The sequence below is a fragment of the Aristolochia californica genome, unplaced genomic scaffold, assembly GCF_029961685.1.
Source record: "Aristolochia californica isolate CCGP_79_NKW_82.1479 unplaced genomic scaffold, dmAriCali1.0.hap1 SCAF_6, whole genome shotgun sequence".
Taxonomy (NCBI): domain Eukaryota; kingdom Viridiplantae; phylum Streptophyta; class Magnoliopsida; order Piperales; family Aristolochiaceae; genus Aristolochia; species Aristolochia californica.
Genome location: NW_027182257.1, coordinates 3,467,436 through 3,485,096, shown reverse-complemented (window position 1 = coordinate 3,485,096; position 17,661 = coordinate 3,467,436). Strand labels below are relative to the sequence as shown.

General features: G+C 38.6%; 2 protein-coding genes across 2 annotated transcripts; both read left to right on the top strand.

The window, feature by feature from the left end:
* Positions 1-3,662: 3,662 nt before the first annotated feature.
* On the top strand, positions 3,663-7,822 carry LOC137934343 (gibberellin 20 oxidase 2-like). Its single transcript, XM_068778626.1, has 3 exons — positions 3,663-4,150; positions 4,274-4,601; positions 7,565-7,822. Exons 1-3 carry the CDS (start codon positions 3,663-3,665, stop codon positions 7,820-7,822), a joined length of 1,074 nt encoding a protein of 357 aa, XP_068634727.1.
* Positions 7,823-13,005: 5,183 nt separating this feature from the next.
* Positions 13,006-14,139, top strand: LOC137934341 (phospholipase A(1) DAD1, chloroplastic-like). Its single transcript, XM_068778624.1, has one exon. The coding sequence runs from the start codon at positions 13,006-13,008 to the stop codon at positions 14,137-14,139; it is 1,134 nt and encodes a 377-aa protein (XP_068634725.1).
* Positions 14,140-17,661: the final 3,522 nt, after the last annotated feature.

Sequence of the window (17,661 nt, the reverse complement as noted above, 5' to 3'; positions counted from 1 at the left end):
CATCACTTGTTCTTTGCAAGTGCCACTGGAACATTCATAGTTGCCTCGTTATTGGAATTATCCCATGCACGTCAATGTTATCATGTGGATCCTCCAAGTCGGAACCAGCCGAAGCGAGGCAGTTCAGGCGTCTTCATTGGTGAGAGATGGGTTCATGAAGGGAGGAACCATTTGCTTGATACCCAGTTCGGCAAGGACGAAGAGCAACATCAGTCTCTCATCAGAGAACCTCTCGACATCAGTTTGGCTGATAAAGTTGCTATCATAGGGAGGATGGATGATTGCAAGCTATAAAACCCAACCATATGTTTTAGAAAAAAATATTGTAAATTGGAAACTAAATTATGTAATAATTTGGTAAATCAAATTACAAATCAATTAAGAGATTGATTTGTCTTGGTTACAAAAATTAAGAGAAAATCTCTTGATTTGAATTGTTTACCTGATTATTAATTGCATTAATTAACAAAAAAAAATCCTTGATTTAAGAATTTAGACATTCTCTTAAGCCTATAAATAGCCAAGACAATTATTAGATTTGGGAGTAAATTAGTATTGAAAAATTTAATAAAAATATTACTAAAATAGAAAGGGCCCTCATTTTTGTGTAAAAAGAATAAGGAAAAACCTCTCTTTTCCTTTTTATAAGACTCAAGAAAGGCGTTCATCCCTCTCGCAGGAAGGGGAAAGGTGTGTTACTCCCTCTCCATATCTTCCTCTAAGGGGGCAGTGCCCCCAAGTGTAGATGGAGATATTTTTTGCAGGAGGCATATATTAAAAGTATTTTTTGTCAAACCTAATGTGGTAAATAAAAAATCAAAATATAAATATAAAAATCATATATAAAAGATTTCTAATAATTCTATAGCTAATTTAGCTTTTTAATCCTATAAGTAATTTATATATTTATTATATAAATTATAATTAAAATACAAAAATAATACAATTAACGACAACACCAAGGATTTTTATAGTGGTTCACAATCAATATTTCAGATTGCTAATCTACACTTAGGGAGTCCTTATCCTAGAATTAAGAATTCCACTATAGTTAGCCAAACGACATCTACAACATAAAGCTAGAACAAACTCACCTTATAAAACCCAAACACCTTGGGACTTATGGTTAGTAGCTCCTAGATACAAGCATCTAGGTATCAAATAAGGGATTTTATAATTCTCAATTGAAGTTGGTAGTTTTGCAAGGGTTATTTGCTTTCAATGTATCAATACAACTCTTATAAGGTAGATATAAAAATAAAGTACCAATTGATTACACCACTCCTGTGGTAAATCTTCAGGCAATTTCAGCATCAATATAAGTATAAAAAGTCAATACTCTTGAATACTTTAGAAAGGTCGGGTATATGCTTTAAAATCAGGTCAAATAATATGAAAGTCAAGATCAATAATGAAATCATCTTCCACAAGTAAAATAACAAGTACCCAATACAAATTTAAAACTCAATGCATATATATACTTAGCTCTCATTGACAAACTTCTCTTAAAACACCATTTGTTGGATTTTAATAGCACTAGCACTTCGAAAAATCATTTGAGAGCACTTGAGAACATTGAAATTTGTGTAAATAGGTGCATCTAGAAGTTTGTGTTGAGTTTCACATATATAGCATGTTTCCCAACATTCAAAAAACTAGTCGCTGGAGTGGATAATGCTGATTTGAGCATTTTGCAAAAACATGTGAAAAATACTCCAAAAAATTCACAAAAATAATCAATAAATTCTATTTTTACTGGTGATCACTTAAAAAAAATTATGAGACTTATAACCTTTTGAAATTTCCTATGACATTCTAAGAAGTTGAAATTCTATAGATGGAGTCAACTCCATTTCATGATGAATACATTGGCTTCAATGGTCATTTTTGAGGTTGAATCCTTCTTTGTACACTTGAATTCATTTGCATCTTTTTTAAGGGTCAACTCCAACTGAGGATGCTCGACTCCCTCATGTTTTAAAATACTGGGGGTCAACTCCAAATTTTAAACCAAAACTTATTGCAAGTTGGTTTTGACTTTATTTTCCTTTTAACCAGCTATAAGGTGTTGACTCCACCTGAGTGATCTTGACTCCTTTATGCTTCACAATAATGGGGTTGACTCCAAATTTTAAAGGAAAACTTATTGTAACTTAGTGTCAACTCCATTATCTTATCATAAGCTATAAGGGGTCGTTTTCCACATGAGTGTGCTCAACTCCTTCATTATTCAGCCTATTCAAATTACTCCAAATTTTAAACAAAAACTTACTTTAAGTTGGAGTTGATTCCTCCACTTTTTATTCACTTTATGATGTGGACTCCATTTAGGTATGTTCAACTCCTTAAGTTACTTCAGCTCAAGGCTCGATTCCATTTAGTAAGGGGTTGACTCCACTTTTGGAAATAGCTTTTATACTGCATTTTTTGCACAAAATTTACCCGTATACTATAGTTAGTTAACTTTGTCATCATCAAAATATTGGTTATTAGAGGTGGACAATTCATCAAATCCCACAAGAAATAGTAGTTAAATTAGAAATATGTACCACTAAGTTAGGAAAATTCGAGTTTTTATATTATATGCAATCCAAGAGAAACCGCCGAATCATATAAAAAATAAAAATGAGATTTGCATTTGATGATCATTATTAACGTCTTCAACTATGGAGATGACAATGAGCTGCTATATAAATTAATCACTTATTGGTGACTAGTAAATTGTTAAATATATTGGCTTGGTTTCTTACGCCTATAACAATAGCGATCGACATTGAAAGATACTCAAATTTCAGCCACAACTATTTCAAAAATTGGAAACAAACATCTCTCAACAATGGAGAGGGTGCCTCATGCCCAAATTGGTATCATGTATGGTATTCAAACATTTAAAAATTTGATAAAATACACCAACACATTCATGTATTGTTATTGTATTGAACCTGTGAGGGACAAAATAAATAACTATATCAAGATAGTGTTCCCACTCCAAAATCTGATATGTGTGATTGGGTAAAACACGGGCTGTATCGGTCATAGATAGGGGTGGCATCGAGCCAAGACAAGCTCGAAACTGCATATGTTCGAGCGTGGCTTGATCTAAATACTACAAACTCAAGCTCAAGCTCAAGCCTAAAATTGGAATTGAGTTTGAGCGAAGTTTGAACTTGCATATGTTCAAGTTAGACTTGATTTGAATACTACGAAGTCAAGCTCGATCTCAAACCTAAAATTGGAATCGAGCTCAAGCCCAAGACTTTTAATTGAGTTTGAGTTTGAGTTTGAGCTCCAATCTACATTTATTTTCACCTCTAATTTTAAGTACACAGTTCTATACTCCGTTTCGTGGAATAAATTTATTTTAAGTCCAAAACAAAAACTCTTTATCTTACAATATATTCAAGTATCTCCAGATAATCATAGCTTCTGGGTCTAAAGAACACAATCTCTGAAGACAAAACGGATCCACCGTTTTACAGCTTTGTGCCAACAAATCCCATCTTTGGTTTTACCGATTATCGCAATTACCAATGCTTACAAGGTTAAGTAACCAAAGATTAGAGTCAATAGACCATAACAATAAAGCTACAAATTTAATGTTTCTTCCAAAGTTTAAAACAAGAGCGGACCTCTGAGAATCCATTCCTTCTCCCAGAACTCAAATGGATACTGAAGAGATAGAGAAGCAATCCGTCGATTCACTCTCCTCCATGGGAGCCAAGCTGAGCGTGAAAGATTTCATCTGGTGTCCGGAAGAGTGGCCTAACAAAACCAACGACGCAAACGAGCTGGCTTCTGATGAAATTCCAGTCATCAGCCTTTCAGCCGTCCAGGGTGACGGCTACGATCATCTGTGCACAAAAATGGTTGAAGCTTGTGAAGAATGGGGGTTCTTCAAACTAGTCGATCATGGAGTCTCTTCGGAGATCGTGGAGAATATGAAAGAGAGATGCACAGAGTTCTTCGACCTGGGTATGGAGCAGAAAATGAAGGGGGCGAGATCAGGCAGTCTGCCGTTGGGATACTCCGCCAGTAATCTCGACTACGGGAGCAACTTGCCCTGGGCGGAGATCCTCCAGCTGCTCCATTCGCCACAACAAGTTGTTTATTTCTCAGAGAAAGTGTACGGCGATCAGTACCAACGCGTCAGGTGAGTCAAATCTGAGCAAAACGCGGACCGAAACGATGATAAAAAACAGTTAAACAGGTTCATGCCTCGCAGGTGTCATGATTTCCAACAAAACTGATCGAATTTGGTTACTATTTTTCTCAGCAACGCCATCATCGACTACATGAACGCGCTGGATCAACTAGGGATGAGGATACTGGAGATGCTGGCTCGAGGGTTGGGTTTATGTGATGATTTCTTCACGAAGAACTTCAAAGACATGGATCAGACGATGATAAGAGTGAACAGATATCCTCCTTGTCCTCTCCCAGAGAAGTGTCTGGGACTTGGAAGCCACTCTGATCCTCATACACTAACGATTCTGTTGCAAGACGAAGTCAGTGGGCTGCAGATCCAAAAGAACGATGGCCAGTGGGTGGGAATCCGACCAGTTCAGGATTCCTTCGTCATCAACATCGGAGACACGCTTGAAGTAAGAAATCTCTCTCTTCTCCTTCATAATACTATTGATGCTTACATCAGTACAATTACTTTTTCTGGGTTGTTAAAATTAGGTTTTGAATTTACGGTGAAAGAGATAGGATGGTTTCTGAGGGAGATAAGGTGCTTTATCCTAACAATAGAGATTTTAAAATACAAGTACTGAAATACTTTTCGTATAATATGCTTCTTGACAAAGAGCTATTTGCTCCCTTTTTATGTATGAGGCTATTCAAACATTTACTTGCCACTCATATGGATATGTTACCAGAAATTTCCTTTTAAGTGTTTTTTTAATGCTACACGACATACTTAATACATGTCATTAGTAACTTAAATATTTGTTATTATCAAAACTATCTCAATGGGGATTTTGAAACCAACATTTTCAATTGTTTTCACATATTAGGATATATTAGAAACATATTTTTATGTAGAAACTCCGTGTATAATATAGTACACATTTTACCATTTTGATTGGTCAAGTTCTTTCTATAAACCGTTGAAACATACCACTTTCATCTTTGTAAAACTCGTGTTTCTAAATTAATTACAATTGGGCTATCTTTCATGAGTGTCTTGACCACAATGAACAAAATAAAGCCCTAGACTGGAAAAAGAGATCTACTACATCAACACAACGGGTCATCTGCCCATCCCTACCCACTTCACTAAATGGGAAAATAAACCATACAATTGACATTAAATACATGATATCCAACGGTGGGGGGTAACCCAACACATCACATCCATCTTAGACCCATCAAGATCCGTTCAATTGACAGGGAAAAATCTTAATGTGAGACACTTGAGCCATGTTTAGGTTGTTGGAAAATAAAACGACGATCTCTTTTCTCTATCTTTTTCTCTTTGTTTAACGTTTCTATAAGTTTTTGTTTCTTACAGAGACGAAAAAAGAAGAACAGCTTCTATAACTCTCTTTGTATTCAATCTATCTTCTTCTTATCGTTTTACATTGCTTACATAGGTATTTATATATGTAACGGATGAATAATCACCACATAAACCTCTGTTACATGGCAAATTCTTTACCATACACGTTTCTTTCTTCTCCAAAGTTATTTGCCAACAATGAAACTGACTTCAGCTGTTGACTTATCTCTTAATCGCGAAGTTTCCTTGAGTTGGGCTTGGATCATGGATCATGGATCAAGTTTATAAATCCAACACCCCCCTTAAACTTGATCCTTAAGTCCAAATAGATTCCTTAATCTGTTGAAGTCTTTGCTTCCTTTTGTACTTTTCTTTATAATTTTACAATATTGATTGGAACTGCTTGATTGTCATTTCTTCCAAGTCTTTAGTTTCTTTAATCATCACGACGATGTGCAAAGTATCTTCTCACATCTTCTTAACTTTGCATCATTTCTTTAAAGACAACTGCTACTCCGAACTATACTCGGACGTTTTCATATGTAAGGATTCGAATTCACCTCTTGGAGACAGACCCTTTTCACCTTCTTGACTCATTTGTAAGAGGTTTGCAACTTCTTATACGCTTCTCTGGTGGAGGTTTTACTTGAAACCATCATCTAATACTTGATAGATGAGGTAGAGAGATTTCTCGACTCTCTTTCTTGAATCCTTCAAAGTTGTCTTTTGCTCTTGTGTAAGAGCATCTTCTCTTTCTGGCTCGCAAAAGCCTTTTTCAACGATGTCCCAAATATCGTGTGCTCCAAGAAGATGTTTCATCTTGATACTCTAATTGTCGTAATTATTGTTGTTGAGAGTCGAAACTTGGAAGGACGTCATACTATTTGCCATTTTTTTTTATAAAAAAATTTGTGAAAATTGTTTCAAAATTTATACCCTATCAAATCGAAGCTCTCAATGAGGCGAATCCAACACCTCCAAAATCACCTTAGTCGGACCTCAAACGAGCTGTTACGGGCCCCCAGAACTTTGATGAGTCCACTCACTGAGTTGAACTGAACCAACCGAGTTGAGTGAAAACCAGACGAGTTGTCTGCCCGGGAACCATCGTTTTAATGGATCTTGATTAATTAAAAATCATGATTCGAGATTCGTGAACCGGGTCAGGATTCATTGAGTTGAGTTAATGGATCCTGATTTGTGAACCGGGTTGAAATCAGAAACCGGGTTGAGGAGAAATCAGAAAAATCGAACCTGAACCATCGTCTTCTTCTTTCCTCTCCCAAAAAACCCGAGTGTTGTCTCTGTTTCTGTTTTCAGAAACCTTTGCCAGAAAATCTCCACTGGAAGCGTTGTTTCACCTGAAGCTTGCAACGGAAGTGTAGTACAAGGATTCCAGCTAGCTCTGATATCTTTCTCTCTGTTTAACATCTTTGTAAGTTTCTATTTCTTACAGAGATGGAATAAGAAGAACAACTTCTATAACTCTCTCTGTATTCAATCTATTTTCTTCTTATCATTTTACATAACTTATGGTGGTATTTATAGACATCAAGAGTGAAAATCACCACATAAACCTCTGGTACATGGCAAATTCTTTCCATACACGTTTCTTTCTTCTCCAAAGTTCTTTGCCAGCGATGAGCTTATCTCCAAGAAACCGACTTTAGCTACTGACTTATCTCTTAATCACAAAATTTTCTTGAGTTGGGTTTGGATCATGGATCATCGATCCAGTTTATATGTCCAACATAGATATCTGATTGAATCATGGCATTCATTTAATTAAATTCCTTATTAATGAATTACCTAATTTCATCTTATACTAAGATTGACAAAAGAAGCTTTGTGAAAATCTTATTTAAAGTTATTTTAAGATCCTTTTTCTAAGTCATAAACACAACAACTTTATAATATTAAATGAATAATCTTGAGTGAAGACTAAGATGATATTATAATTGGTTTGATTCATGTTCATCTTAAAAAATTATTTTCTAGTAAACGATATCTCTGGAATCGTGACACGCATTAAATTATTTTAATTGTTTCTCATCGGTGCAGGCATGGACAAACGGAAGACTGAAGAGTGTCGTCCACAGAGCAATCGTCAACAAAGAGAAGAAACGGTTATCTGCGGCTTACTTTCTGAGCCCCACAGCCGATACCCTCATTGAATGCCCGTCTCATCTGGTCGACGGCGAGGGAGAAACTCACCGGAAGTACGCCTCTTTCACATGGGGAGACTTCAGGAAGGAACTCCTGAAGCAACGACGAGTGACCGCCAAAACCGCCTTGAAAAGATATCTTCTCTCTGGATAGATGATTATTTGCAGAAAGCGATGTTGATTTTGGATGCCACTGCGTGACTCTGCTACTGTCTACAAAGTAGGGAACGAAGACCAACCCTAAACCCTATCGTCAGTAGGGGTGGTACCAATCTATACCGGTTGGTCAGGCTCAGTTCAGTTTTTATTTGAGTTTTGTTTGAGTTCAAACTTGAAACAAGGTTCGTTAATCTATATCTATATCTATATATTTTATGAAAATATCCTTTACTCTAATTACTCTCATCAATTCTCTATTTAGCTAGTTGATAGTTGCTCTTATTTACCTCAAACCTCAAAGATAATCGGTCATTCAACCCTTTAGGTTACTCAACAGCTAATGTTGTTGCTTGCCAATGGAATAAACGATATTGATGTACGTGTTTAACCATGTGTGATAGCTTACAGTTCAATGGTGCCAAACTCATCGCCATATTCTCTTTATTTATTTTTGTTTATTTTTGTTTTTGTAGTTTTAAATGTATGTTGAGCTCGAACCTGGCTCGAGGTCAAGGTTGAACTCATTTAAAATTTTTGAGCTCGAGGTCGAGTTAAATTTAAAGCTCAATGCTAAGCTCAAGTTTGAAGTTGTATGGTCAAGCCAAACTCAAACTTACACAGGTTTGAGCTTCGCTCGACTCGATGCCACCCCTAGACTCCAATAATGAATGCCACATACTTTTTCGATGATTCGAGTGGTTTGGATGAGCTTGGCTAGGACTGAAATTGAATGATGTTTCTCGTCGACAAGCCATGATAACGAGAGGTGGGTCAGCTATCTCTCAGGATCCAAATAATTGAAGCGTTCAACAGTCACTATCCGTCAATGCCCATTTAAATATAGAAAGAAGAGAATTTTAGCATACTACCCATTTTTAAAATAATAATAACATAAATAACCAATTTTTTAACTTAGTTGCACAAATACCCAACTTTGACCGGTCAGTAATACATGTGTACAGTCAAAGGTGGCATGTAAGCTTTGACTACTTACATGGTACCACATCATCACACCACGTTAGCACCCAAAGAGTTACGCCAAGCCACCCGCCATGTCATTAGCAAGCCATGTCATCCTCCATCTAGGATGACATGTCAACTGCCATGTCATTGAATGCCACTTTTTCTCACATTTTCTTTTCATGATTGATTTAGGTTATTTTATTTATTTTTTTAAAAATAATAATTTCTGGTTTTATATTTTTTTACAAATTTCATTTCTTTACCTTCACTTTAATATAAAAATAAAATAAAATTTGATTATTAATTATTTCAAAAACATTTTAAAATATAATTAATACTTTATTTTACTTAATACCTTAATGTAATTATGTTACTTTAACATGTATTTAATTTAATATAATATTTAGTAAAAAATTAGTTTTAAAATATTATTTATTTTATTTAACACCTTTTATTATCAATTTAAAAAAAATTAATTAAAATTTTATTTAAAAAATAATATTGAGTTTAAAAAATCTAATTTCTGAGTACATGTTTTATTACCTTATATTTAAAATATTTTAAAATAATAATTTATTATTTTAAAATATTTAAATCATAAAAACAATTTTCAAATATTCTTTTAGAAAGTAAATATTTTAATATTTTAAAATATTTAAAATAATTTATAAACATTAAATATATGTAAAATATTTAAAATAAAAAATATTAAAATATTTATTTTTTAAATTAATTTTTTTGAAATATTTATTCGTTGATGTGGCATCCTATGGGTGACAAGGCTTCCCGATGATGTTGCAAGTCACATGGCGTAAGACTCTTCGGGTACTGATGTCGCGTGATGACCTGGTACTACTTAAGCCATCAAAGTTTACGTATTACCTTTGATTATACACATGTGTAGTTGACCAGTTAATGTTGGGTATTTGTATAATTAAGTTTAAAAATTGTTTTTTTTTTGTAAAATACTAAAATTCCTTATAAAAATAGAAGAAACTTTAAAGTTTTGCGATACGAAAGTTTGATGAACAGAAGACCCCATGACACAAGAGTGGCAAAAGAATTGTTTAAAAAGGTCAAAGACATTAAAATCCAATAATATTTCTTGAGCCAGATAGTTCAGACGTAATGTCAAAAAGCTAGTTAAGCTTTCCGCAGCTCATCTTCAGAGATCTTCTATTCATAAAAAGCCATATCTCCTCGTCTTGAATGATTAAAAAAAACCGATCGTGGATGGAGAACTCATCACTTCCGCAACATAAACCTAAGTTGGTGTTAGATAGATCATTTTCAAGTTACAGGTGAGTTCTTTTGTGGCAACAGTCGGGCATAAATCATTTGAGCCGACTCTTGCAGGCAATCTGGAGAAGATGTTTTAAAAGATAAAGGTTATATTTTGTCCCATTAAGGGTGGCATTGGAGTCAAGGTCTGATGGACTATGCATGCAGTCGGTCAACTACTTGGCTCGACCTTGTTGATTTTTATTTTTCCTTTTTAACTCTTCATGGCAAATCCTAGAGGAAAACCCTACTCATCCAAAGGCCAGGTGGCTTAACCATTTCATACTTAGAACAAGTTGAAAAATGTCACTTTCATCTACTTTCTTTTCTTCATTTTGTTCCCTACAGATTTTCTTGGACTTACTTACGATCTCATCTTACGATCGCCATTCAAAATGGTGATCGCTAGGGGTAGCACCAAATCAAACCGTTGCTAGGGGTAGCACTAAGTCAAACCGGCTCGTAAAGCCGTTCGAACTTGACTAAAAAAACGTTCGTATTGATTCAGAAAACCCATTTGCATTTTATGGCCCTAACCAAACCTGATGACCCAATTTATTGTGCACAACATATTGAAAAGTGCAACCATGAATGTTACAAGTAATTCACACTCATAAAGACACACCAATACTACTTATTTCATTTTTTCCCTTAGATTTTGCTAGCATTAGTTGTGCTAGTAGTTTTGTGCATTAACTTAATTGACCAATTTGCCTACATGGTCTATGAAGTGACAACCCTCCTTCCTTAGCTCCACTGAGGGTGTAAATGTCATTTAAGTTTAATGAAATAATTGGCTACGTTTTTTTTAGCGATGTGGACGGCGGTGACCCGAGCTGACGCAAACCGAATCCAGTTCAGACCCACCCGGCGACTGTTCAGACGCCGGTCATCGATGCATTCAATCACAGACTCGACTCAGAATCCAGAGTAAAGCGTTACCTTTTCGATATAATCCATGGAGAGAAATTGGACAGTCGCTCTTCGAACTGCCTTTTCTCTGCTTCTATCTCTCCACTTACGTTGTCCTGAGCTATCTAATTTACTGTATCATCTTCTTCCGTCTTTTCTTGTAAACTACTTTTTCGTGGCGAACGACTTGGTTGCACCGCTTGATACAGTACTCAACTGCTGAAATTTGTAGACATTCTCTTGTACTTTCTTATACTTGTTGGTGGCTTTCTAGTTAAAAAGTTGTCAATGCCGAATTGAGTTTTCTGGGAGAAGAGGAATGGCGACAGGGGAGAGAAAGTTAAGCAAAATGTAATCTCGGAGAGGAAGCTTCTGGGATTAAGATGGAGAAGAGGGGAATGAATAATGTCAGTTTCAGGTTGTGAGCAGTCGCTATCTGTACGTACTATTGTAACGACGGCTTTCCCAAATTTGAAAGGATCCAATCAGTTGGTACTTCGAAGTTGCAGAGCTGCTTGCGTCCATTTAAAGGTCTTGAGTGCTCTTGAGTCCGGCAACTCGTTTCCGACTCTGTTCAACTCGAGTTGTGCGCATGCAACCCTTGTGGGAAATGATTTTTTTCCAAGTTCTGAAAAGAGTGAAAAGCCTGAAAATAGAGGAGTTTCAAACTTTCTCAGAAAAGCAAAGCTGCTGCAGAATGCCCTCATCTGCTCTCGTATTAACGGTAGCAGGAAGAGAGAAGATGCTCGAAAATGGGGAAGCCGAGGGGAGAAGGCAAGGTGCCCTTAACGAGATCCTGTTGCGTCTTTCACGTGGTGCAGCTAGAGAGAACTGTGAAACACTAAACTGAACAATCTCATGTCTGATTTCCGTTTCTGCACATTCGAATCGAGTAGAGCCTAGGCCTTCTCTTCTTGCATGTGGAGAGTTCGTGTATTAAAACAGAAATTAGAGCAAACCAAGCGAGCATGTATGCAAGCAGGAAAGTCGTATTAGCTCTTTCACCGATTTCGATTCAGAAAGAAAAGCAGATTGTTACGGAAGCGAGAAGATGCAATATATGTGGAAGAGAATAAGCGAGAGACCTAGATTATAAAACCGATGAGAAGAAGTTGTTTCAGCAACTTTAAGTGGTAGTTTCAGTAATGGAAAATCTATCTCTTTCTCTTACTCCAACTTGCAGATATTTTCACGATCAAACTACTTTCATGGATACGACGAGAAAAATGAAAAGAATATCCAACAGTGACCCAGCTTTTAACAGATTTGACGTTGCTAAGCTAGCTTCCATGATGAAGAAGATTTACTGACAAGAGCAACCACATGAGACATTTTTCAAGTATCCCACTTAGAAACTGGGAAGGATCAAAATCTAAAGAAAACCCGCAAAGAGATAGCATCACGGCTCCTGACTGCAGCAGTAACAGAGCAGAGAGATCAGTTATAGTTTCAGGGGCGGAACAGCTTCTAGGGGTACATCGTGGCACACGTGTCCGTCGGAAAGTAATTCAGTTTGTCGATATGGGGAAAACTCGAATGCGGCGAGGCGAGTCAAACGAAGAAGACTTGTGGCTCCGGAAAAATGATCTTGACCTCCGTGATCTGCCTTGTCCTGCTTTATGATTTCTTGATTACGGCCGTGCTTACCAGCGCTACTCTGAGTCTTTCTTAATCATCATCCGTATCTACCTACTCCAAAGACAGACGAATCGCTCTCACCGTCCAATCTTTTTCCTCTCTTGATGACTCGTCGGCTCCTCTCTTCCTCTGGTTATAAAACCCCACCCTACTCCATTGGAGGTGCAGAGAACAGCCACCTACTTATCAGTCTTCTTGAGCTCTTCACCCGTTCTAACTCGTCCGAGGAGCTCGAGTTATAGCGAGTGAGTAGTGCATTCATTCTAGTAAGCAAAAATGAGACTAGCTGCCGGACATGGTTGCCCTTCCCGTCTCTTTACTTTTCGATACACGTCCCCAGTCAGTGCCACCCGGGTAGCCGTAACTCAGCCGTCGAGTTTGACGATGGCCAAGAGGTGGTCAGAGCTGCAGGGCTGCAACAACTGGAAAGGCTTGCTCGACCCTCTTGACGACAGCCTCAGGGCGGAGATACTCCGTTACGGCAAGTTTGTACAGTCCACCTATGATGCCTTCGAGTTCGACGTCTCGTCCCACTCTTACGCGACATGTCGGTACCGGAAACAAGAGTTGCTTCTCCGCTCGGGCATGCCTGACTCCGGCTACGTGCCGACGCGGAACCTGCTTGCCACGTCGAGCATTCAATTGCCACGTTGGGTCAACAGAGCGCCGAGCTGGATGTCAAAACAATCCAGTTGGATTGGGTACGTGGCAGTCACTGACGACCCCGAGACAATCTCCAGGCTCGGCAGGCGAGACGTCGTCATCGCTTACCGGGGGACCGTCACCTGCTTGGAATGGCTGGAGAATATGCGGTCGATTCTCACTCAGATTCCCGGCTGCGCCACGTCAGGATGCAGCCCCATGGTGGAGAACGGCTTCTGGAGTCTCTTCACGTCCGGGAGCTTGAAACGGCCGAGCCTGTGCGAAACAGTGAGGGACGAGGTGAGGAGACTGTTAAAGCGATACAAAGACGAGCCCATCAGTATAACCGTAACGGGCCACAGTCTCGGGGCAGCGTTGGCCGTGCTGACGGCGTACGATATCACAATGACGTTCCGCCACCAGTCGCTGCCGGTGACGGTCTACTCCTTCGCCGGACCACGCGTCGGGAACGAAAGCTTCAGACTGCACGTGGAGAGGCACGGCAGCAAGATCCTGCGGATCGTCAACTCCCAGGACGTGATTACCAAGGTCCCCGGCATTGTGCTCGACGACGATGTGGAATCGCCAGAGAGGTGCCGAACGAAGAGTTACCTCCCTGTGAAGCTACTGAAGAGTCTGCTGGACACTCGTTGGGACTATGCAGACGTGGGGGAGGAGCTCCGGTTGAGCACATTGGACTGCCCTGATCTCAGCCGGCACGCCGGAAATGTGGCAAAGTGCCACGACCTGGACATGTACCTGAACTTGGTGAGCGGGTACTCGAGCTCAACCTGTCCGTTCAAGGCGGCGGCCAAGGCCGAGTTATCAAACCTGAGGAGGAAATCTTCTGCCAGAAAGGCGAGCCTCTCGATTTGATCGCCAGGAAACGGAGACTCAGTTTCAAGTATATATCCGAGCCTGTATATATTGCGGCATGAATGACCATTTCTGAACTCCGACTGCTGCTGATTATCGTGTCGGCGAATTTAAAGCAGCAGCAGTGCAGTTAGCTGAACCAATTAGGATTCGATAACCTGTCTTAACATGAGACAATCTTTTTATTAAGAAAAATCTGCTGAATATGATCTTCTTTCGGTGCTGACATTATATAATTATTGACGGCAACGTCTTGATTGGTCGATCTTCTTGAAACGGTAAAAGATTTGGAAAAAAAAATTGTTTCCGACATCCAAATTAGGAAGGGTTGATTGATACGTGGCTTTGAAATCTACCCAGATTTCAACCGTTCAGTTTCACCGACTCTGTGGTTTTGCGGCGGGAGACTGAACTGAGAAGGATCCCACCACCACCGGCCTCCTCATGTGCCGGTTTACGAAACTTAACCTCCGAATCTTCCAAATTACACTCTTTAATTTTATAAATTCTCAAGCGCATTTAGCTCAAGTTGCCTATCCATGCAACAAAAGTATTTCGTTAGAATTAACAAAATGGTGTAAGGGCATTTTTGTCCAATTATAATCGGTTCGAGTCGAGGAACCGGTTCGTGGTCCAATTTTGGAAAGCACCGAATGGAAACGCGGAGAAAGGCCGTATTTGTCCCATTATTCTAATCAACCGTGCGTCCGTACTGCGATGAATATCGTCATTCCGTACTCTGTGAGTTCGATCAACTGATTGGACGCCCACGTGGCAGTTACGAATCGTACGATTTCCGACCTCTCTCAGCCGGCACTGAGCTGAGAGTTGACTCTTAGTGCTCGTGCCACTGTTATAGCCCTTAAAACTTACATCATCCAAATTTATTTTGAGAGTTGAAATCTGATGCACAAGCACTCCTAGAGCTTCGATTATGAATCTCCACCACCAATTTAATTATTTTCTACTAGGCTTTTGTATAATTGCTTGTTGAAATTGGACTTGTGATTATATCAACCTGGATTTCATGTTGTGTCATTGGTCAGATGATGTCGAGTAAAAATTATTAGTGGTAACGAATGGACCAAATCCCTTTAGGCTAGTGACCACTCACATATATTTGTAGGGTTTAGGGTATAGGGTGTAGGAGATCACATGCCACAATTTCCTCATACAATTTATGAAGAGGGCAGAGACAAGGGTACAATGGGAGTACCATAATTGTCTCTTCATAAATTGTATGAGGCAATCGTGGCATGTGATCTCCTACACCCTAAACCCTAAATTAGTCGCACGCGATGAATTCTGATGCACAACAGAATTTTTGCACTCCAAAGGGCTTGGATTATGAATCTCTATGATCATGTCAATCACTTTGAACTAGTTTCAAACTTTCTACGAGACTTTTGTATAATTGCTTGTTGAAATTGTACTTTGGATTATATCAACCCTGGATTTCATGTTGTGTCATTATCTAGATGAGGTGGAGCAAAAATTATTAACGGTAAGGAATGGACCAAATCCCTTTAGGCTAGTGACCACTCACATATATTTTTAGGGTTTAGGGTTTAAGGTGTAGGAGATCACATGCCACGATTGCCTCATACAATTTATGAAGAAGGCAGTGACAAGGGTACAATGGGAGTACCATAATCGTCTCTTCATAAATTGTATGAGGCAATCGTGGCATGTGATCTCCTACACCCTAAACCCTAAATTAGTCGCACGTGATGAAATCTGATGCACAACGGAATTTTTGCAATCCAAAGGGCTTGGATTATGAATCTCTATGATCATGTCAATCACTTTGGACCCGTTTCAAACTTTTTACGAGATTTTTGTATAATTGCTTGTTGAAATTGTACTTTGGATTATATCAACCCTGGATTTCATGTTGTGTCATTATCTAGATGAGGTGGAGCAAAAATTATTAACGGTAAGGAATGGACCAAATCCCTTTAGGCTAGTGACCACTCACATATATTTTTAGGGTTTAGGGTTTAAGGTGTAGGAGATCACATGCTACGATTGCCTCATACAATTTATGAAGAAGGCAGTGACAAGGGTACAATGGGAGTACCATAATCGTCTCTTCATAAATTGTATGAGGCAATCGTGGCATGTGATCTCCTACACCCTAAACCCTAAATTAGTCGCACGTGATGAAATCTGATGCACAACGGAATTTTTGCAATCCAAAGGGCTTGGATTATGAATCTCTATGATCATGTCAATCACTTTGGACTAGTTTCAAACTTTCTACGAGACTTTTGTATAATTGCTTGTTGAAATTGTACTTTGGATTATATCAACCCTGGATTTCATGTTGTGTCATTATCTAGATGAGGTGGAGCAAAAATTATTAACGGTAAGGAATGGACCAAATCCCTTTAGGCTAGAAACCACTCACATATATTTTTAGGGTTTAGGGTTTAAGGTGTAGGAGATCACATGCCACGATTGCCTCATACAATTTATGAAGAAGGCAGTGACAAGGGTACAATGGGAGTACCATAATCGTCTCTTCATAAATTGTATGAGGCAATCGTGGCATGTGATCTCCTACACCCTAAACCCTAAATTAGTCGCACGTGATGAAATCTGATGCACAACGGAATTTTTGCAATCCAAAGGGCTTGGATTATGAATCTCTATGATCATGTCAATCACTTTGGACCAGTTTCAAACTTTCTACGAGACTTTTGTATAATTGCTTGTTGAAATTGTACTTTGGATTATATCAACCCTGGATTTCATGTTGTGTCATTATCTAGATGAGGTGGAGCAAAAATTATTAACGGTAAGGAATGGACCAAAACCCTTTAGGCTAGTGACCACTCACATATATTTTTAGGGTTGAGGGTGTAGGAGATCACATGCCACGATTGCATCATACAATTTATGAAGAAGCAAAGACAAGGGTACAATGGGAGTACCGTAATCGTCTCTTCAAAATTAGTCGCCAGTGCTGAAATCTGATGCACAATCGAATTGTTGCACTCCTACGAGTTTGGATTATGAATCTCTATGATCATGTCAAGCACTTTGGATGAAACTTTTGTATATTTGCTTGTTGAATTCGTGCTTTGGATTATATCAACTTTGGATTTCATGTTGTGTTAATCTAGACGACGTGGGACACAAATCCCTTTAGACTAGTGACCACTCTCAAATTTAGGGTTAGGGTTTAGGATTGCCACATACAAGTAACCGTCTCTTAGGAATTATATAAGTTTGAGTAATACTGTTCATAGACAGAGACATTTGTGGCATAAAATTTTGACAGAGAAAGATTTCAAAAGGTGAGGGCATGGAGAGCCACAGGTTTGAGCTTTGAATTTATTGATGGTCATACGTACGTAACCGGGGAAACCGGCGTGGGCCACCGGCTACGGACTGGCATGCGTCGCTCATCAGCATTGCATGGTACGTTGATTTCTGTAGATATTCAGATGACGTTTGTTGAGATGATGGTGCCTTGATTTTTGAGTTAACAATCTCTGTGGATAGTCAACGGATTGC